The sequence below is a fragment of the Leguminivora glycinivorella genome, chromosome 27, assembly GCF_023078275.1.
Source record: "Leguminivora glycinivorella isolate SPB_JAAS2020 chromosome 27, LegGlyc_1.1, whole genome shotgun sequence".
Taxonomy (NCBI): domain Eukaryota; kingdom Metazoa; phylum Arthropoda; class Insecta; order Lepidoptera; family Tortricidae; genus Leguminivora; species Leguminivora glycinivorella.
The window spans coordinates 6,950,218-6,974,305 of record NC_062997.1 but is presented as its reverse complement, the minus strand read 5'-3'; the positions used below and the strand labels follow the sequence as shown (position 1 = coordinate 6,974,305).

Genomic DNA, 24,088 nt, shown 5'->3' with positions numbered 1-24,088 from the left:
CGCGAGCCCGACTCGCACTTGGCCGGTTTTTTATCTACAGCCGTTTCCATCAAACAGAAACGCGCAAATATCACACACAGTGCCGCCGTAGGTAACGATCGTATGTTATTTCGTTCGGAGTAATGTGTGCTTTATGAGCGAGGTACAGGACTTAAACTCGCACGATATGCTATAAGGGAAAGCAAATAAAACCCAATATAAGGCTTACCCTTATGGCGTTAGGCTGAGCCGATGATAAGGGTTTTGAAAGGGTATTGGGCTATTTTAGGTAAGCGCTTTCGTTAGGGCTTTAAAAGCAAAATGAAAGGGTATCGCGTCAAAAGGGTAGGGTAAGTTAAGCCTAACGAAATACCCATACAAAACCCCGTATAAGGGATAGCGGGCCGGTCCCTGGGGCAAAGTTGTATTTTAACGCCGAGTGTGGAATTGGTGTGGAAAGTGGTTCGAGAATAGAATCCTGAACTTGCGAGTTTTTTAACACACGAGAAGTAAAATACATTTGCACCCGAGTGTAACACAAAAAATTTCCCCTCACTATAGCGAGGAAACTACAACGCAAAAAATGCGTTTATCACTGCTTCCAGTAGTTCCACAGGTGGTAAATCATCTTTATTACTAGATTCACCTACTTCTATCAATTTTAAAGTAGTTAATTTGACTTTATTCAAGGTCAAATTACTTTACTCACTAGTGGATAAAATGCGTTTTTACCCGCTGGTATTAAAGGACAAAACACGTGTTTCCGAGCTAGTGAGGGGAAAAAATATTTATTGCTATTTTTAAGTCATAAATATCTGGGCAACCGAGCTTCGCTCGGTTCTGTTTCGTATCCTTGACATGTGTCGCCATCTAGATCAAAAATGAATAGTACCTACATCGAGCGAAAGAATTCTCAGCCTTAACAACACAACTACTCCACACGAGATGGCGCGCATTTCGCCACAAAAACTCAAATAGTGTATTTTTCTATTCGTTTTAGCCTTGACCTGTGTCGCCATCTAGTGTTTGCAATAAATAGTACTTACATCAACCGAAAGAATTCTGTCTTAACAGTACAACTACTGCACACGAGATGGCGCGCGAAGAAAAACGCATGAAAACTCGAAAATTCGCGTTTTCCGGGACCTAAGGATAAGTTAGACCGATTTTTCACCCCCAAAAACCCCCACATAACAAATTTCTGCGAAATCGTTAGAGCGGTTTCCGAGATCGTCAGTGTAAATAAATATATATATAAATAAATAAATAAATATACAAGAATTGCTCGTTTAAAAGTATAAGATAAAATTGCCCGTGTGGTGACGGGTTAAGAATTTCACCACCCCCTTTCTTCCTGTGGGTGTCGTAGAAGGCGACTGTGGGATATGGGTTAAAGTGTGGCGTAGGCGAGAGGCTGGCAACCTGTCACTGCAATGCCACAGTTTCGTTTTCTATCGACCCCTTATTTGCCAAGAGTGGCACTGAAGCTTGAGTAGTTTCATGTGCTCTGCCTGCCCCTTCATGGGATACAGGCGTGATTGTATGTAATAAAATATAGCGTACACCCATCTTAAAGGCCGGCAACGCACCTCCAACACCTCTGGTGTTTCGGGTGTCCATGGGCGGCGGTGATCGCTTACCATCAGGCGACCTGTCTGCTCGTTTGCCTCCTATCCCATAAAAAAAAAAAAAAAAAATGGTACTTAATATGAAATTTTTGCAAAAAACTTATTATATTGGAATCTTTCGCTTGGCACGTGCAGTTAAACAACTTTGCCCCCTTGTAAAACAAATGACTATTTATCATTGAACTTTGAATGATGACTATGCAAAATATGGTAAGAATGTTTAGCTTGGAAATCTTGGAATATATTATTCTTTATTCATCATTGTGTTGTTCATGACAGGTAAAGAAATGCCAATGTAGGAATATTATTATAATGATTTATCAAATGAAACAGACAATGCTTCTTTCTCTCTCTCTCTCTCTGATGATCGATTATTTTTAACCCCCGACGCAAAAACGACGGGGTGTTATAAGTTTGACGTGTCTGTTTGTGTGTCTGTCTGTCAGTGTGTGTGTCCTGAACGGATGAAAGCTGAGTTAGTCGGGACTGTCGGAAGTGTTCTTTGCCTGTTTCATGAAAATAGGTCTATTATATCGCGGTCGGGGGTTTTTCAAATTTTTAATTTTGTGGTTAGGTTATTTTAATATTACGATACACGTCAACACATTTTGAAAAAAAAAATGTAGGCATCATGAGTGTAGTTATTATGATACTATTTAATAGGTGGCGCTAAAAAATGGAGGTATGTACGTCATCAGCCAAAAAAGTGGTCTAGCACTTTTCGACCTCATGTGTTTAAAATAGAGTCGGAAAATGGTAAACCACGTACGATTATTAGTGTGAAGATTTTCAATCCGTACTAACATTATAAATGGGGAAGTGTGTCTGTTTGTTTGTCCGTCTTTCACGGCAAAATGGAGCTACGAATTGACGTGATTTTTGAAGTGGAGATAGTTGAAGAGATGGAGTATATGTCACTTTCCATTCCTTCAACTATAACTGACTTAATAAATCACGTCAATTCGTCGCTCCGTTTTGCCGTGAAAGGCGGACAAACAAACAGACACACTTACCCATTTATAATATTAGTATAGATAATGCAAGCTTTCTAAAAGTTGTTTTTATTTTGTTACAGGCGAGACCACAGAAATGCTCGAGAAGCCCTTAAAGTGAGTATTTGAATAGTTAAGTCTTGAGATTTTAATCTTTTTGCAGTCATGGACCACGATCACAGTTTGAACACTTCCGTGGACCCCTGATAAATGTATTTTCCCCTCACTAGCTCGGAAACACGTGTTTTGTCCTTTAATACCAGCGAGTAAAAACGCATTTGAGCATTTCTTTTTTTTTTGCCACTTTTATGAAGTGTGATATTTTTGAAAAAAAAAATATGCTATTTCTACTCAGAATTACTAGCCTTTCCAATCCTAGTAGTTAAAAAAATTGTCCCATACGATTTTTTCTTATTTTGTTACCATTTTCCGTACATGTTGTATGGGGTAACAAAAGAGGAAAGTAACAGAAATGTATGGAAATTCTGGGACACTTTTTGTTTCCCAGTGAGATTGAAAGTACTCGTGATTCCGAGTACAATTGACCTAAAATTCCCTAAAACAATAAAAAAAAAATTATTGGCAAAAAAAAAGAAATGCTCATTGTTACGTATATAACTATGTGGGTAGTTATAAGTGCATGCAAACGGTGGCTGCGTCCACCGTCATTTTGAGAAATATATTAGTTCATAAATGGCTGCCTTGCGTTTGACTGTGTCCCCTGTCCAATACTTAACAGTGGCGGCGATTCGTGTGACCTACGCGTGTTTTCGAAGGAAATATGTTGTCTAATAACAATACTGTAGGATTGTTCGCGATTTTTGATCACCAACAGCAAGATTGGACAGTTTACAAAAACAGACTGAACCAGTGGTTTATCGCGAACAATATCAGTGTAGAATCGGACAAAGCGGGAATCAAGCGACGAGCAATATTGTTAAGCGCATTGAGTGAGAATACGTATCAGTTAGCGACTCATCTCGTGTTACCGGGTGTGTTAGAGGAAAAGAGTTTCGATGACGTGGTCAAGGCCCTGGATGGCCATTTTACGCCAAAGCGGTGCGTGTTTGCTGAGCGGTTCCACTTTTATTCGGCGTCGCAGCAAACAGGCGAGACCCACGCGCAATGGGCTGCGCGACTTAGGGGGCTCGCAGCGCATTGTGATTTCAAAGACATTCAAGACACACTTCTGGATAAGTTCGTCATGGGTATGACGCCAGGTCGCGAGCGAGAGAAGTTATTCTCCAAGGACGTCAGTGAACTCACGTTAGCGAATGCCATCGAGGTGGCAGAAAGCGTGCGGTGCGCGCGCACCGCCGCCAGCACGACCGCGGCGTCAGCGCCGGGGCCGTCGTCCGCCGGAGCCGAAAATGTGTTCAAGATCGCGAATGCTTCGGGAGCGGAGACAGATCGTGCTAAGTGTCAAGTGTGTGGTTCTGCCAATCACCAATCGAATAAGTGCAAGTTCGCGTCATATAAGTGCCAAAAGTGCAAGAAAAAAGGCCATCTTCGTAGAATGTGCAAAAATGTCAAGTACATGGAGGCGGGGGAGGTGAGCGAGGACGATGACGGTGGTAGTGGTGTCGCCGTCGTGGCCGACCGCGCGACATATATCAATTTTGTATTAGAGGGGAGTTCTTTGCCTGTTACGTTGGATAAATTACGGGAAGAAACCACTAATGACGAAACTTTAAATAAAGTTATTCATTTTATATTAAAGGGGTGGCCGTGTAAAACGAATGATTTCGCTATGAAACCTTATCATCAATGCAGGTACCAATTATCATTTGATAACGGTTGTATAATGCGTGGACACAAACTTGTTATTCCTCAGTCTTTGCAACGCCAAATTATAAATGAATTACACACCTCTCACTTTGGCATTGTAAAAACTAAAGCAGAGGCGCGCGCCCGGTTTTGGTTTCCGGGTATAGACTCGATGATCGAACAGCTGATTGGCGCATGCGCGGTGTGCGCGCAGCTGCGGCCCTCACCGCCGCGCGCGCCTATGTCTCCTTGGCAATATCCAACGCAACCTTTTATGAGAGTACATATTGATTTCGTAGGCCCAATAAACGAACACACTTATCTTATTGTAGTGGATGCTTTTAGCAAGTGGGTCGAATGCTACGACATGAAAAATAATATATCGTCAGTAAAAGTTATTGAAAAGTTGTATAATTTCATGTCACGGTTCGGCGTGCCCAAGACAATAGTCAGTGACAATGGTACATCGTTTGTTGCGTTGCAATTTAAAGCATTTTGTGCTACAAATGGTATCACTCATATAACTTCGCCAGTATACCATCCTTCTAGTAATGGCCAAGCAGAGTCGTACACTAAAATTCTTAAAAAGGTATAAAAAGTGCACTTTTATCTGCAAGCGCAAATAAAGAAAACACTCTATTAAAATATCTCTTTGATTACCGCAACTCGCGGCATAGTACAACGGGGCAGTCACCAGCGTACCTAGTATTCGGTAGGCAGTTGAGGACTAGGCTAGACCTACTTACGCCTCAATCATCGTCGTCATCGCCCTCGACCACTGAACTCGCCTCATTTGTTGAAAACAATCAGTGCTCGCAGCGTAATTATTACGGAGGTACCAGCAGAACACATTTCGCACCCAACGACGCAGTGTTATACAAATCGTATGCAAACAAAAATAAGTTCTGCTGGCGCAACGGATACGTTACCAAACGTATCGGGAAATTGTTATATCTTATAAGGGACAATTTAACTCAAGAAACAGTGAAAAGACACTTTAATCAACTTTTGAGACATACAATGCCAGCTATTATCACGAGTAATAGCACTAATCAAGGCCAAGAGCGATCGGGGTCTATGAAATCAACAGCACCCGCCCTGTTTACCCTTCCGACAGTATTAGAAGCTGGAACAGCTGGAGGGAGGAGAGGAGCCGAGTATACGCGATGTCGGTAATAATGTGCCGTCGGCACCCTCAGCTGAGCTGCCTCCGCCGGCCGTCCCCGCCGAGCCGGCCGCGCCCGCGCCCGCGCCCGCGCCCGCGCCCGCCGAGTCAGCGGCGCCGCCCGCGCCGCCCGCCCCGGCCGCGCCGCCCGCGCCGCCCGCGCTCGCGGCCGCCGAGAGCGCCGCAGCCGGGACGTCATCGCCACCGGCGGCTTCGATTAACCCATCAAACGTACAGGGACCCGATGCTAATGGCAAACAAAAAAGGGATCGTCCTAAAATTAATTATAAGGTTTTCTTTTAATGTTTATTTACAATGTGTTTCGATTTTATAAGGGAGGGATGTTACGTATATAACTATGTGGGTAGTTATAAGTGCATGCAAACGGTGGCTGCGTCCACCGTCATTTTGAGAAATATATTAGTTCATAAATGGCTGCCTTGCGTTTGACTGTGTCCCCTGTCCAATACTTAACACTCATTTTATCACTAGTGGGTAAAGTCATTTGACCTTGATTAAAGTCAAATTAACTGCTTTAAAATTGGTAAAAGTAGGTGAATCTAGTAATAAAGATGATGTACAACCTGTGGTACTACTGGAAGCAGTGATAAACGCGTTTTTGTGTTGTACTTTTCTCGCTATAGTGAGGGGAAAAGTTTTTACTTCTCGTGTGTTAAAAAACTCGCAAGATTAGGATTATATTCTCGAACCACTCGCTTTGCTCTTGGTTCAACTATAGAATCCTTTCACTTCCTCGTTTTTCAATTCCACACTCGGCGTTAAAATACAACTTTGGGGCCTTGTTCAAATAACTATTAATATAATTATATTATACAGTAGTTCCACCGAAACTTAGGACTCGCATTGTCTGAAGATTTCGCGCACCTCTTTGATTTCCAAATCCATCAGACCGTCTGAAACGAGTGCGCGTCGGTCCATTCAGACGAGTGTGCTAATATTGAAGCGCCTGTCACATTTCTTATAGCAATGTTTTTACAAACATTATTGCCATAAAAATATTTGTAGGCGTTGGTTTTTGTTGCTGCGTTGTAAGCTGCGGTATTTGAAGGTCAAAAGTACTTGCTAACTTATAAAAACCGAGGTCCGGTTTAAGTTATTGATCGTGATCATTATTAAAACTTAAATCTGACATTGAGTTGAATTTTTAAACAACTTTTGTTCACCGATATTTCGACACTTGACTGTCAGTACCGTATTTTTGTTTTTAATATTGGGGACACCTTACACAGATCAACTTATCCCCAAACTAAGCAAAGCTTGTACTATGGGTGCTAAGCGACGATATACATACTTAAATAGATAAATACATACTTATATACATAGAAAACATCTATGACTCGGGAACAAATATCTGTGCTCATCACACACATAAATGCCCTTACCGGGATTCGATTCCGGGACCGTGGCTTAGCAGGCAGGGTCACTACCGACTGAGCCAGACCGGTCGTTTTTTTATTTATTTAATATATATTTACATATTTATTTATTAATTAGGACGTCATTGTAGAATAAATTGAGAAAAATTTCGAGAAGGATCGGGGTTTGTCCAATAAACCATACTAAATTACTAATATTATAAATGGGAAAGTGTGTGTGTCTGTTTGTTTGTCCGTCTTTCACGGCAAAACGGAGCGACGAATTGACGTGATTTTTTAAGTAGAAATAGTTGAAGGGATGGAGAGAGACATAGGCTACTTTTTGTCTCTTTTTAACCCCCACTTTCCTAAAATGGGATGTGGAATGGAGCATTCCGCAATTTTCGAATTAACGCGAGGAAAGCCGCGGGAAAAAGCTAGTAATAAACAAGTATAGAGACATCCTGTATGACATATTTTTAACACCCGACGCAAAAACGACGGGGTGTTATAAGTTTGACGTGTCTGTCTGTGTGTGTCTGTCTGTGACATCGTAGCGCCCGAACGGATTCTGACATTGCGATATCTACTTTCATTTTTAACCCCCGACGCAAAAACGACGGGGTGTTATAAGTTTGACGTGTCTGTCTGTCTGTCTGTCTGTCTGTCTGTCCGTCCGTCTGTCTGTCTGTCTGTCTGTTTGTCTGTCTGTCTGTGTGTGTGTGTGTCTGTCTGTGGCATCGTAGCTCCCGAACGGATGAACCAATTTCGATTTAGTTTTTTTTTGTTTGAAAGCTGAGTTAGTCGGGAGTGTTCTTAGACATGCTTCATGAAAATCGGTCCACTATGTCGCGGTCGGGGTTTTTCTCAAAATTTTAATTTTGTGGTTATAATAACCACGATACGAAATTTAATCTTTGAGAAAACCCCCGTAGTGGACTGATTTTCATCAAACATGTGAAACATGCATGGATAAGAAGTAAGAACACTCCCGACTAATTCAGCTTTCAAACAAAAAAACGAATCTAAATCGGTTCATCCGTTCGAATGCTACGATGCCACAGACAGACACACACACACAGAGACAGATAGACAAACAGACAGACAGGCACAGTCAAACTTATAACACCCCGTCGTTTTTGCGTCGAGGGTCAAAAATGAATTAGTTACAATTGCCCCCCAGTCGAGATTTGCCCCGCTGTGCCTTATGTTTATTACGTTGATATTCAACTGCAGTAGGTAAGCAGTAAACACACAAAAACTCTAATTTATATTATCTACAATAACAACGAAAAACTGGTCACTAAATTACACCCGATTTTACGTCTTAACTACTTAATCTTAGAATTGACAATCAGTTTTATCACATTCCTATCTTAACAGGATAAAGAACCTAACAAATAATTTCCGACTCTAATTATATGTCAGTAAGTTATAATGTACCTTGTACAGTCAACCAATTGGAACTATGTCATAGTGACGTTATAAATCAGTCATGTCATTTTTAAACCCCGAAGCAAAAACGACGGGATGTTATAAGTTTGACGTGTCTGTCTGTCTGTGGCATCGTAGCTCTCGAACGATTGAACCGATTTACATTTAGTTTTTTTTGTTTGAAAGCTGAGTTAGTCGGGAGTGTTCTTAGCCATGTTTCATGAAAATCGGTCCACTATGTCGAGGGTTTTTTCAAAATTTTAATTTTGTGGTAAGTTAAGTTATTTTGACATGGTTGTAGAGTGGCCTAGGGTTCAAATTGGTTGACTTGACAGTAATAATCTAGGTATGAAATACATATAGATGCGCACAACAAAATATGTATGCACAACCTTAAGGGCGTTTTCACATTATCCGATCCGATATCGGATGTAGGACGGATATCCGATAAATTTAAGCAGCCATTTTTGATTTTTGCCTTTGAAATCCTTCCCACATCCGATATCGGATTGGATAATGTGAAAACGCACTAACGTATTAAGCAATAAGGTCGTGTATACATATCTTTGACACTTTGTCCGTATCTATTTTTTATACCCTGCCTGTAGAGTTATGTAGCTAGTTACGCTATGTTAAGCGAATTTGATAATTAAGTAGTGACAACAGAGTTGATATTGCGTTGTGAGATGTGTAAGTAGTAAGAAATTGTTAAGTGCTTCAATGAGTTGCGCGTAATAGTTTTAGTGATGTGACGGTTTTGTGTTTATCGATATTTTGTCGGGATCCGGTTATGCAAGTTTATGATAGTTTTTTATTTAATCTATATTGAACAAAATTAACATTTTGAAAAAACCCCCGACCGCGACATAGTGGACCGATTTTCATGAAACCTGTCTGGTCTATTTATTAGTAACAAAGAGGATCGAATATTATAGAGAGTTACTGTGGAAGTAAAATATGTAATCACAGTGCATAGACTGCCATCTCTTGAGTCTCTTGATACAGGCTTAAAACTTTTGAACTTCGGCTTTGACAATTTGGCCCATATTCTTAGCTTGATATTGTGTTAACATGCATGTCAAATATGAATATTGGCGCCATCTAGCTGAGTGTACCCCAAAGGTGCCATCTAGCTCACGTGATTAAAAAACAATTAGTTACTTTCACGACACAATGCATATTACAACCATAAATAATACATAGTATACACATACAAAAAATACAAAATACATAGTACTATACATAGTATAGTATTATGTGGAATCAGATGAAACTTACAAATCAATAACATCAACTATTTTCATCACCTACTGCCTGCAAAATACTCATTTCAGGGCTTTCTAAAAAGTAAACATGTTCGGACTAGGGAGTGTTCTTTTCTTAGCCATGTGTGATGAAAATCGGTCCACTGCGGCGTTTTCAAAATTTAAATTTTGTATCGAGGTCATTACACTTGATTGTACATTTATCAATCTAATAACATATTATCTTACACAATATCATGTCTTGTATCGATATGTCGACTGTGCTCAGCGCAGCCCTACCTCCATTGAGGCGGCCGCAGCCTCAGTTCCTTCGCTCGCTGGCGCCGTAACCACGTCTCGCTTTCTCGAGCGAAAGTTATCGAACTCCGAGACCGTTTTGAAATTTGAACGCGAAGTTTTCGAACTCGGAGACCGTTTTTAAATTTTAAAATTAGAACGTTCGTTTTAACGCCTGTGTTCTGTGTTTGTAAGTGTGTTTTTAACTTGTGGTGTCAAAAATTTAGTGTTTTGATAGTTGATATTTTTTTTTTTTTTAATACTACGTCGGTGGCAAACAAGTATACGGCCCGCCTGATGTAAAGCGGTCACCGTAACCTATGGACGCCTGCAACTTAAACAGTGTCACATGCGCGTTGCCACCCCATTAGAAACTTGTACATTCCCTTTTGCTGTGTTAAGTACACAGCAAAAAGGAGTGTACAAGTTCCAAGGAGGGTTCGGGTTGCCGACGACTCAAAGGACAATAAACGGAACAAGTTAGTTCCGTAAGTCCTCCCGTCATCAGCACACCGCACCCTCGTTGAGCTCTGATAGATTAGTTTAGATACATGGGTTTGTTGGACGAAAGTAAAATTGAAAAATAATTGGTTTTTAACTTTGTGTCAAGGTGTCCCAAATGTGGAAACGATTTCAGCTGCGTTACTGATAGATTTTTGTTACTTTAATTATTAAAGCTCATCCGAGGAAAGAAAGTAAGAGTGTTAATAATTATACTTATCGATATTGACATTGCTACACTTTGTCTTGGGGAATTATATGCAGAATTAGTTTGGCCCGGCTGAACTGTATGTTAAGGTACAGCGGGGCAAATCCCGACGGGGTGGGGGGCAAATGTAACTGATCCATTTTTTTTAACCCCCGACGCAAAAACGACGGGGTGTTATAAGTTTGACGTGTCTGTCTGTTTGTCTGTCTGTCTGTGTGTGTGTCTGTCTGTGGCATCGTAGCTCCCGAACTGATGAACCGATTTAGATTTAGTTTTTTTTGCCTGAAAGCTGAGTTAGTCGGGAGTGTTCTTAGCCATGTTTCATGAAAATCGGTCCACTATGTCGCGGTCGGGGGTTTTATCAAAATTTTAATTTTGTGGTTAGGTTAGTTCTTAGACTATTTACTTACCTGCCTGCGCTGATTTACCAGCAATCTATCATAACATCGTATTTGCGCAACTCTTGAGTACTATCAGCCATAGAGGAATAAGTACCTAAGGAAAGAGTTGAAACTCCATACATCAGTACATGCAAGTTATTTGTAGTGACATCTAGCGTCAATCACGCGTCAAATAGCGTAAATTATCAGTACTAATACTCGATACTAGGTGTCAACAGTGTCGCGTCTGCCAAAAATGTAATATTAAAACAGTTTACAACTTATATTACAAACAGAAGGAATTAAAAACATTGTAATATTAGCTAAACATTGATGAGCGTTAGACTTTTGTCCGTCGCGACATCTATTGACAAGTAGCAGTACTGATGATTTACGCTAGTTGACGCGTGGATGACGCTAGATGTCACTACAAATAACTTGCGTTTACTGATGTATGGAGTTACAATTCTATCCTTACTTGAGCAATTCTTTTATTTTGATTTTTTAGGGAATTTTAACTCAATTGTACTCAGAATCACGAGTACTTTCAATCTCACTGGGAGACATAAAGAGTCCCATAATTTCCATACATTTTTGTTACTTTCCTCTTTTGTTACCCCACACAACATGTACGGAAAATGGTAACAAAATAAGAAAAAATCGTATGGGACAATTTTTTTAACCACTAGGATTGAAAAAGCTAATGATTCTGAGTAGAAATAGCATTTTTTTTCTCAAAAATATCGCATTTCATTAAAGTGGCGAAAAAAAAAAAGAAATGCTCACTTATCAGGAATAAGTTTATTGTATGTCCCCTTTCTTCCCGTGGGTGTCGTAGAAGTCGACTGTGGGATATGGGTTAAATTGTGGCGTAGGCGAGAGGCTGGCAACCTGTCACTGCAATGTCACAATTTGGATTTCTTTCAACCCCTTTTTGCCAAGAGTGGCACTGAGACTTATTATTCATGTCTTCTGCCTACCCCTTTATGGGATACAGGCGTGATTATGTATGTATGTTATTTGCGCAACTCTTGAGTACTATCAGTAGTATCAGCTAATTATCTACTCTTCACTGAACATAATGTTGTAAAAGTTGGGTGTGGTGAAGACTGGTAACAGTAGGTACAGTCAACAACACAGTTATGAATACCAAGTGCCCAAAATATGTAATACACATCCTACTGTACAGGCGGGCCATTTTTAACTTATAAGTGTGACTTGTCTGTCTGTGTGTGTGTCTGTCTGTGGCATCGTAGCTCCCGAACGGATGAACCGATCTAGATTTAGTTTTTTTTTATTGAAAGCTGAGTTAGTCGGGAGTGTTCTTAGCCATGTTTCATGAAAATCGGTCTACTATATCGCGGCCAGGGGTTTTACAAAATTTTAATTTTGTGCTTAGGTTATTTTCAAAGCTGTCCACCCCACTTTTTTTTGGATTTGGAAATTTTTATGTGGTTTCCACTCAGAATCGCGAGCTCTTTCAATCCTAATGGTAGAAAAAAGTGTCCCAAGGTTTTTTTCCTATTCCGTTACCATTTTTTCATACATTTTATATGGCGGTAACGGAATGGAAGGTTAGAAAAATGTATGGAAATCTTGAGACATTTTTTTCTCCCATCGGTATCGAAAGACCTCGCGATTCTGAGTATGAATCGCGTAAAAAAATACCCATGTTACAAAAAAAGTGGGGTAGACAACCTTGAAAAAAAAATGGCCCAGGCAATAAAGTTCTGTATATATATTTTTGCCACTTTGTCTATTTACAGCTGTTTTGTTGACCGTACGTGTACCTACCTCTTGCTCATGGGCTTCTATTCCGGTAGTAAATGCATAATCGTGTATCGTAACCAATATTGCGCACTGATTCAATTAGGTATATAGCAATCAAAATATACATAAAGCCTGACCAGGCTATAGCCTAGTTTCCTACTAGTCAAATCAGCTTCTTTTTAACATACATACATACATACAGTCACGCCTGTATCCCATAAAGAGGTAGGCAGAACACATGAAACTACTAAAGCTTCAGTGCCACTCTTGGCAAATAAGGGGTTGAAAGAAAACGAAACTGTGGCATTGCAGTGACAGGTTGCCAGCCTCTCGCCTACGCCACAATTTAACCCATATCCCATAGTCGCCTTCTACGACACCCACGGGAAAAAAGGGGGTGGTGAAATTCTTAACCCGTCACCACACAGGCCTAGGCAGGCAGGTTCTTTTTAACCCCCGACGCAAAAGTAAGTGTCACTTCTTTGTCTATTCGAAATGACTAGTACAGTCAAGTGCAAAAATACGTATCGAAATAATCGTCTCATAAATATGGTACTACGCTCATATTACACCGCACTAAGATGCTATAGGACATATTTTTGAGTAAGATGTGTACACCCATATTTATACACTTCACTGTACAATTGTCACATCAAAAGTTCTAAACATTGTAAGGATGACAACACTTTATCATTATATTTTTTTTTTTTTTATGGGATAGGAGGCAAACGAGCAGACAGGTCGCCTGATGGTAAGCGATCACCGCCGCCCATGGACACCCGAAACACCAGAGGTGTTGGAGGTGCGTTGCCGGCCTTTAAGATGGGTGTACGCTCTTTTCTTGAAGATTTGAAGGTCGTATCGGTCCGGAAATACCGCAGGCGACAATTCATTCCACAGTTTAGCTGTGCGGGGCAGGAAGTTTCTGGAGAAACGCACAGTTGAGGACTGCCAGCCATCTAGATGATGACGATGGAAATGTTGTCGCGTAGGGCGATGGCGGAAAGAAGCGGTAGGGATTAATCCGAACAATTCCTCGGAGCACTCCCCGTTATACATGCGATAGAAAATGCAGAGCGAGGCCACATCTCTACGCAGCGCCAAGGGGTCAAGCCGATCGGAGATATGCTGGCAGTTGACAATTCGAGTCGCTCGTCGTTGGATGCGGTCCAGAGGGAGAAGCTGGTACTGAGGTGCCCCTGCCCATAGATGAGAACAGTACTCCATGTGTGGGCGAACCTGCGCCTTATAGAGCTGAAGGCGGTGGGCTGGAGTGAAATACTAAAAACTACTTATATAAGTAATTTAATAAAAATAAGGCGATTAGGCGGTGCTCCCTTATCTGAGGAGCGTATGAGCGTAAGGAATCAGTTTAGTTATCTTCCAAGACTGAATACTGTGATTATCTGATTATAGTGATAATTGAGTGTAAAGTGCAATGTAAGTATACCACAAACAACATTTTTCATGTATACGATACGGGCCATATTTTTTTCAAAGTTGTCCTCCCCACTTTTTTTTGGATTTGGAAATTTTTATCTGGTTTCCACTCAGAGTCGCGAGCTCTTTCAAACCTAATAGGAGAAAAAAAGTGTCCCAGTGTTTTTTCCAATTCCGTTACCATTTTTCCATACATTTTGTATGGCGGTAACGGAATGGAAGGTTTGAAAAATGTATGGAAATATTGGGACAATTTTTTTCTCCTATCAGGATCGAAAGACCTCGCGATTCTAATCTAAAAATAATTCTAAAAAATACCCATGTTACAAAAAAAGTGGGGTGGACAACTTTGAAATAACCTAACCACAAAATTAAAATTTTGAAAAAACCCCCGACCGCGACATAGTGGACCGATTTTCATGAAACATGACTAAGAACACTCCCGACTAACTCAGCTTTCTGACAAAAAAAAAAACTAAATCTAAATCGGTTCATCCGTTCGGGAGCTACGATGCCACAGACAGACACACACACACAGACAGACAGACAAACAGACAGACAGACAGACAGACGGACAGACAGACAGACACGTCAAACTTATAACACCCCTTCGTTTTTGCGTCGGGGGTTAAAAATAGCCCGTATCGTATTCATGAAAATGTTGTTTGTAGTATACATTTTTAACCCCCGACGCAAAAACGAAGGGGTGTTATAAGTTTGACGTGTCTGTCTGTCTGTCCGTCTGTCTGTCTGTCTGTCTGTTTGTCTGTCTGTCTGTGTGTGTGTGTCTGTCTGTCTGTGGCATCGTAGCTCCCGAACGGATGAACCGATTTAGATTTAGTTTTTTTTTTGTCAGAAAGCTGAGTTAGTCGGGAGTGTTCTTAACCATGTTTCATGAAAATCGGTCTACTACGTCGCAGTCGGGGGATTTTCAAAATTTTAATTTTGTGGTTAGGTTATAGATTTACTAAATTCGGTATTATACACTCAATTGTCACTATAATCAGATAATCACAGTATTCAGTCTTGGAAGATAAATAAACTGATTCCTTATGAAGATAAGCAAGTCGATTATGACATTAATGGCATACTTCTACTGGCCTAGAATCTAGATATGATATTGATTGTACTGACAAATAATTTAATTTTCCCCCCACTAGCTCGGAAACACCTGTTTTGTCTTTTAATAGTTATTTGTTAAATATCGGGGGCAAAGTAAAATACATTTGCACCCGAGTGTAACACAAAACTTTTCCCATAGCACAGTATAATAAAGAGTACTATTGTACAGTATGGCCACTTCCGCTCCCCGCTGAAAGCGCCGCCCATCCCCTCTCGGTTACCTCACAGTTACCGCCTGTCAAAAACGCGGACAGTCGACCTGTCATATCTCACTCACACAAGCATGGTACGCGTTCACCTACACGAGCTTAGACTGTGTGCTAGGAACGCGCCTCTTTCATATATTTGATCGCCAGTGTCCGAGATGTGCCCATAGCGAGGAAACTACAACGCAAAAAATGCGTTTATCACTGCTTCCAGTAGTTCCACAGGTGGTAAATCATCTTTATTACTAGATTCACCTACTTTTGTCAATTTTAAAGGAGTTAATTTGACTTTATTCAAGGTCAAATTACTTTACCCACTAGTGGATAAAATGCGTTTTTACCCGCTGGTATTAAAGGACAAAACACGTGTTTCCAAGCTAGTGAGGGGAATATAACTATGTTAACCCCCGAGGCACAAACGACAGGGTGTTATAAGTTTGACGTGTCTGTCTGTCTGTTTGTCTGTCTGTGGCATCGTAGCACCCTAATGGATGAACCGATTTAGATTTAGGTTTGTGTTGAAAGCTGTGTTAGTCGGGAGTGTACTTAGCCATGTTTTATGAAAATTGGTCTACTATGTCGTGGTTGGGTTTTTCCAAAATTAAAATTGTGTATATAATCACTAATAGCAACCTACATTTCATGAAGCTTCATCGTATGTTGTACAGTTGAGTTCATAAATATTTATACATTTCTTCACCTTAACTCATTGCAATAAGGTAAAAAATGTACACATATTTATGAACTCGACTGTACTATCAGTGACATCAGTGTTATCTATATGCATTCTATATCGGCTACTTAAAGTATGGTCGCTATCATGAGATAAGTATTCTGGTATCATTAAATCAATTAAATAGCTATAACCTAACCACAAAATTAAAATTTTGAAAATACCTCCGACCGCGACATAGTAGACCGATTTTCATGAAACATGGCTAAGAACACTCCCGACTAATTCAGCTTTCAAACAAAAAAAACTAAATCCAAATCGGTTCATCCGTTCGGGAGCTACGATGCCACAGACAGACACACACACAGAGACAAACACGTCAAACTTATAACAATTACAGCAATTCTCGAAAAGTTTGTACAAAAATTAAGGAAAAAGTTAAATTTGTTTTTATTAATTCCTATTTTGTTACCAAGATTTTGTTGATGAATTGAGATTTTATTAAGTTTTATTTCGTCATTAAGGTTCTCTAGTATCTATATTTTCTTAATTATAACAATTAACCTGTATATATCTTACAGAAGTCAACTTATATTACTAAATGTTGGTAACAAAATAGGATCAATTAAAATTTGCTGACGTGGCTATGTACAAAGTTGCCGGGAATTGCTCATTAACACCCCGTCGTTTTTGCGTCAAGTGTTAAAAAATATTATGCTCAGTCAAATAAATATCTATATTTTAATACCTATAGCCTGTACACAATTTTGGTTTTTCCTTACAAGCTATAAGACTGTTTTCCCTCATTATTTTTTTTTACGCTACGGAATTACGGAACTCATTTACTTATATAAATTTTCCACTACTATAGGGAATAATAACGATTATTCCTCAGTAAAGTTTTATTTATTTATTTATACTAGCTTTTGCTCGCGGCTTCGCTCGCGTTAGAAAGAGACAAAAAGTAGCCTATGTCACTCTCCATCCCTTCAACTATCTTCACTTAAAACAGCACGTCATTACGTCGCTCCGTTTTGCTGTGAAAGACGGACAAACAAATAGACACACACACTTCCCATTTATAATATTAGTATGGATATCTAGACATTCATGTTTGGCTTACAGGAGACCAAACGCCAAAACATGTATGTTACGGATATTAAATTCTCTTTAGCAAAATGCTCTAGTCCAGTTTCTGCGGTGTACAGTCAACTTTCAAGAATAGCGCGTACTCCTTAAACGCCGGCAACGCACTTGCACTCTCACGTTACAGCGCCATCTCTCGTAATATTTAGTAAACATCTTTGAATGAAGTACTTTGGTTCGACCTACAACTCAACATTTAGTATTTTAACTGCGTTGTCGAAGTATTGCGTCTAAAATCGAAATAGAATCAATGTAAGTCAACTGCGGGTTCAGTGAATATCATTAACTATTTAATTGATCATTGTTACGATTCTAAATTATTGTACTACGACAGAAGGTCTAGAATGTACAAGAAAATTCCTTAAAAAAAAAAGTCACTAAGAAAATTTAAATTATGAAAAGACCTCGACATTAGTGGACCGATTTTCATGAAACATGGCTAAGAACACTCCCGACTAACTCAGCTTTCAGAAAAAAAAAACTAAATCTAAATCGGTTCATCCGTTCGGTAGCTACGATGCCCCAGACACACACACAGACAGACAGACAGACAGACACGTCCTATTTATATCACTTATGTCGGAGGCTTTTTCAAAATTTAAATTTTGTATTATCAAAAGGACCTGTATCAGTTGGTGTGGTGAAAATAGTATATTGTGCAACAAGGGAGGTAAGGGATTTTGTCAACGAGTGTTAATAACTCGCGACAGCCGCAGGCTGGAGAGAGTTATAGAGACGAGTTACACACAATATTTTTCATCACATTTGAGAGAACAAAAATCATAAGGCCTAAAAAAATCATAACCTTCAATGAATTTCGGTGTCGCACTGCCCGTTTGCTATGGCGACGCGGTCAAGCGCAAATCGAGATGGCCGTCACAATTTCCTGCCAGATTGCAAATTATAACAATTGATCTACGTGAAATTTACAAAATAAATGTAATACACAGTGAAATAATTGCAAAACATAAATATTAGTACATTGTGCAACAAGAGGAGGAAGTTGAATATTACTAACGAGAGTAAGTTAAATCGCGACGGCTTGCCGGAGCGATTTAAAGACTCCAGTTTGTAATATTCATACTCCCCGAGTTACACACAATGTTTTTCATCATACTCTCAATGTAAAAAAATACGTAAAATATATAAAAAAAAGTTAAGTACGGTACAAGAAATTTCATTATTCCCTTGGGAGAACGACTTTTCTATAACTCACGCTCCGCCTGCGTGCAATAGCACATTTAAAGTGCGGGTGTGATGAAATAATAATTGACGCAATATTCTTCAAGTTTAATCACTCTAGTATTATGATTGCTTATCTCTATCTACCAATCTTATTAAGACTTATGTTTTGATTGATACCCTTTCTACCATGACAGGATTTTGTTGTTTTTGCACCTGTTTTCGATAAAATTGGTCGATTAGATGATTCGCTGTTCTGTTATAAAAAAAAAACAATATGTGTGAGTGTGCACGGGAAACCGTCCCATTGCTATACATCCGCTTTGTCAGTTTATTGACATTCATATAAAGATAACTAACGAAGTGGGACGTTTTACCAAACACACTCACATATTTTCATGTATAACCTAACCACAAAATTAAAATTTTGAAAAAACCCCCGACTGCGACATAGTAAGACCGATTTTCTTGAAATATGGCTAAGAACACTCCCGACTAACTCAGCTTTCAGACAAAAAAAACTAAATCTAAATCGGTTTATCCGTTCGGGAGCTACGATGCCACAAACAGACAGACAGACAAACAGACACGTCAAACTTATAACACCCCGTCGTTTTTGCGTCGGGGGTTAAAAATGTGGCCATGACGAGACCATAAGCCTGTCTGTTCTTCAAAAAGTTATCAGATCTCACGTAGAGCCGGGTTTCTAACTCTACAAGTCGTAACTTCACAAACTCTACACATAAGTCCAAGTAACTTCACTTTATATGATACTAGCGACCCGCCCCGGCTTCGCACGGGTACTATACCTACATGTAAACCTTCCTCTAGAATCACTCTATCTAGTAAAAAAAAAACCGCATCAAAATCCGTTGCGTGGTTTTAAAGATTTAAGCATACATAGGGACATAGGGACAGAGAAAGCGACTTTGTTTTATACTATGTAGTGACTAGCTTTTGCCCGCAGCTTCGCTCGCGTTAAATTCGGAAATTGCGGAATGCTCCGTACAAACTTCCATCCCCCATTTTAGGGAAGTGGGGGGTTAGAAACAGACAAAAAGTAGCCTATGTCACTCTCCATCCCTTCAACTATCTCCACTTAAAAAATCACGTCAATTCGTCGCTCCGTTTTGCCGTGAAAGACGGACAAACAAACAGACACACACACTTTCCCATTTATAATATTAGTATGGATGAAATGAAAAAATGTGAAATTTTCGTAATAACATCGAGGTACGAAACTCTGGGCGCGAGTTGGTCTGATTCGTTCGGATTTTTTTTTGGTAATAACTCAGCTTTCAGACAAAAAAAACTAAATCTAAATCGGTTCATCCGTTCAGGAGCTACGATGCCACAGACAGACACACACACAGACAGACAGACAGACAGACAAACAGACAGACAGACAGACGGACGGACGGACGGACGGACGGACGGACGGACGGACGGACGGACGGACGGACAGACAGACAGACACGTCAAACTTATAACAACCCTTCGTTTTTGCGTCGGGGGTTAAAAATCTAAAGACTTCAAAAATTGTTCGCACTGCGCAGTGCGCATGATCAGCTTCACATCGCATCGGGCCGCTTTTACCTCGTTCGGTAACGATAAAGAAACTTTCACCGCGAATTGGAGCGGTGACGCAACCGACTATAATCGTTTAGCGGCTTATTATCAGGGGTTTGCCACAGTATAATAAAGAGTACTATCGTGCAGTAAGGCCACTCCCGTTTCCCGCTGAAAGTTCTGCCCACCCCTCTCGGTTACCTCACAGTTACCGCCTGTCAAAAACGCGAACAGCCGACCTTTCATATCTCACTCATACAAGCATGGTACGCGTTCACACACGAGCTTAGACTGTGTGCTAGGAACGCGCCTCTTTCATATATTTGATCGCTAGTGTCCGAGATGTGGATTTACTTCTAGAAGTAGGTATGTTACGATATAATAATGAAGAGAGTGTATGAGTTCATAAAGAGTTGAAGGGGAAGACCTAGGCGAACTTTTCTCGACGAAATTGAGGAAATATGTATTGCAAAAAGGCGAGGGTAACTAGCTAACTTAAAAATCTAAATAAGATCGTCAGTCATATAATTACAGAGAAAATGACGGACACCAATATGAGCGGTACATTTTGCTGTTTGACCCGCTATCGACATAATCTGAGAGATACTCGCAAATCGTTGACATAGTGATAACTTATCACTCAGTTTGTAGAGCTCGTGCAACGGATAAAGACGTGTTACTTTATATACCTACGTAATATTCGTGTGTTTATCTGTGGAGTGTCAAATATACCTTTACACGAGTTAATGATATCCATCCTTAATATTATAAGATTTATTAGTGTCTGTTTGTCCGTCTTTCACGGCAAAACGGAGCGACGAATTGACGTGATTTTTTAAGTGGAGATAGTTGAAGGGATGGAGAGTGACATAGGCTACTCTTTGTCTCCTTCTAACGCGATCGAAGCCGCGGGCAAAAGCTAGTACGTAATATTCGTGTATTTATCAGTGGTGTCAAATATACCCTTATACGAGTCGTTGACATCCAATCTTAACATTATAAGTGTCTGTTTGTAGATATTTATTTGAACTAAACGCGGTAGCGGTGATTTAAGAGGGCTTTCGTGTGAAAAACATTGAAATCGCAACCGAGCGCTTGATCATACCGTGTGTGGTATCAAATTAAAGGGCTTTGCGAGTAGTTTACATAGTACATTACATCAGAGGCCGGGAAAATGAGGATTTCCGGCCAAGTGGGTATATACGGCCGAGCGAGCGTGCGAGCGAGGCCGGATAAGGATTCGAGGCCGGGAATCCGTTTCCACGCCGAGGCATGTATAGTGCTTTTCTCAAACATACAATGAAATAAAAAAAAATGCTCTAAAGGACAATATTTTATAAAAAAAAAGTTACTTTGCAGGCCTAGACCTAAAAAATAATATGAAATCTCTTTACAGTCCTCTCGAGTTGTTGCGCCCAAAAAGCGATACTTCCCAGCCCATTTTAAGGAACGTAAAGACTCATTGCATGTTTGAGAAAAATATATAATTATCACTTTATAGGACTTTTTCTACTTGGTCTAACAAAATATGAGAAAATGTCCAAAAGTGGTAGTAATTGTACCAGTGAAGACTCGTTTTCAAAAAATTGCCAAAAATAAATAATAGCAATTTATAATCACTAAGGCATAAAAGCAATTTAAGTAAACGTTGCAGATTCATTAAATACAAAAAATATTTCGATGTGATGTAGATTTTCAAAGAAATTCTCACTTAATTTTAGGTAATTTCTGAAAAAAATTGATTTCGTCTTAGCCTCGTTTACTCTTTTTAGGGTTCCGTAGTCAACTAGGAGCGATTATTTCCGAAAATATTAATATTATCAAAAAACGATCTTAGTAAACCCTTATTCATTTTTAAATACCTATCCAACAATATATCACACGTTGGGGTTGGAATAAAAAAAAATATCAGCCCCCACTTTACATGTATGGGGGGTACCCTAATAAAACATTTTTTTCATTTTTTATTTTTGCACTTTGTTGGCGTGATTGATATACATATTGGTACCAAATTTCAGCTTTCTAGTGCTTACGGTTACTGAGATTATCCGCGGACGGACGGACGGACGGACGGACGGACGGACGGACGGACGGACGGACGGACAGACAGACAGACAGACATGGCGAAACTATAAGGGTTCCTAGTTGACTACGGAACCCTAAAAAAGAGCGTCCCCCCCCTCTAACTTTTGAACCATATGTTTAAAAAATATGAAAAAAATCACAAAAGTAGAACTTTATAAAGACTTTCTAGGAAAATTGTTTTGAACTTGATAGGTTCAGTAGTTTTTGAGAAAAATACAGAAAAATACGGAACCCTACACTGAGCGTGGCCCGACACGCTCTTGGCCGGTTTTTTTTTTGTCTCTTGTTTTTTGTCCTAGATCGATAGGGCTCGTGATTCTGACCCCCGTCGTTTTTGCCGCTGGGGTTAGAAAAATGCAAAATTTTAATTTTGTGGTAATTGTGGATAGGTTATTATTCAAGATGATATACTTAATTACTTATCGTCGGTTGTCACACTGAGAAAAAATACAACCAGTTTTCATGTTCGTTCAACAAGTTTTTTGGTTAAAATAGCGCCTACGTGCTCTTTGGTTCAAACAACAAGCTACTTGTCATTTGAATCGGCAATATATTTGAATCAACAAGTCGATTTTATAAAAAACAACCTGACATATATTGTTTTAAACATACGTTTGGCTGATTCAAACGGATAAACCGCAACAAGTCGAACTTATTAAATTCACAATCCAAATTTCTCTCAGTGCAATAAGGCGGCAACTTTCTTAAAGCTTCAACTTTAAATCAACCTTATCAACAACCGACTATGTGATTCCTTTCAGTAGAAATCTCCACAAATGTCTATTACGACATTTGTACCCTCCCCCATTTTGCAGTCGGCACTACTTGACTTCCGCACACTGATTTCCTAGTAACAAACGTACTCATAATAAATACTACGTTTGCCCGCGACTTTGTCTGTTTGGAATTAATTTAATCCTCGTGTTTGTGTGGTGAAAAAAATTTGTGTTTCACTCGGTGCCACCGAAGTATGAAATGAAATTACTTTGCACTCCTGTAGGCGTAGCACATGATTGCCGCGAGAGTATGTCGCCGCGAGATAGATCACACGTCTTCTTCTGACTGTATTAATGACATAAGGACGGGTAGTCTATCTCGCGGCGACATATTCTCGCGGCCATCATGTGCTAACCCTGCTGTGGATATAACCACAAAATTAAAATTTTGAAAAAACCCCCGACCGCGACTTAGTCCACCGATTTTCATGAAACGTGAAGAACACTCCCGACTAACTCAGCTTTCAAACAAAAAAAAAAACTAAATCGAAATCGGTTCATCCCTTCGGGAGCTACGATGCCATAGACAGACACACACACAGACAGACAGACGCGTCAAACTTATAACACCCCGTCGTTTTTGCGTCGGGTGTTAAAAATCACGTCAATTCGTCGTCCCGTTTTCCCGTGAAAGGCGGACAAACAAACAGACGCACACTTTCCCATTTATAATATTATTAGTATGGATGTATATATGATACTGAATGTAAATAAATCCGTGTGCAACTGCCTACTGCACGTTTAAGTGCTATGAGTGTCTTATCAATCCTATTATCGACAATTTATATTTATCGCTTATACAGAGTGGGGCCTGTAACAAAGGCGAAGAATTGAACTGTAGGCTATTCTCCTTATACTGATCAACAGGGAGCGTACTTTTCATGCCGATGACATTAATCAGACGTCACGCTCCGTATAGGGTGATCCCAAATAGTTTTATTGTAAATTATTAATCATTAGTCGTCAATCATTTTAATCGTATACAAATTACTTCAAATACAGTAGTCCATTTACATGTGGCATAAATAATACCTACTTGAAATGTGAAACGTGAATAAAATTATTTGATTTGTTTTTATAAATAAATTTAATTAAATAGTATTGTTAACAACACATTACAATAAATACGTAGAAAAGAGAATTTCTCT

General features: G+C 39.7%; 1 protein-coding gene across 4 annotated transcripts in view; it reads left to right on the top strand.

Annotated features, from left to right (window-relative positions):
* LOC125240252 (copper-transporting ATPase 1) overlaps positions 1 to 24,088 on the top strand; it is a 109,009-nt gene that overhangs the window by 13,355 nt on the left and 71,566 nt on the right. For 2 of the 4 annotated variants that reach the window (XM_048148092.1, XM_048148091.1), the window contains one exon: positions 2,683 to 2,716. In XM_048148092.1, the coding sequence (XP_048004049.1) occupies positions 2,697 to 2,716 (20 nt within the window). In that variant the 5' untranslated portion in view covers positions 2,683 to 2,696. Of the gene's footprint in view, positions 1 to 2,682; positions 2,717 to 9,954; positions 10,073 to 20,751; positions 20,773 to 24,088 lie in introns of those variants that run through there. The other 2 variants (XM_048148088.1, XM_048148089.1) reach the window with 2 other exon arrangements.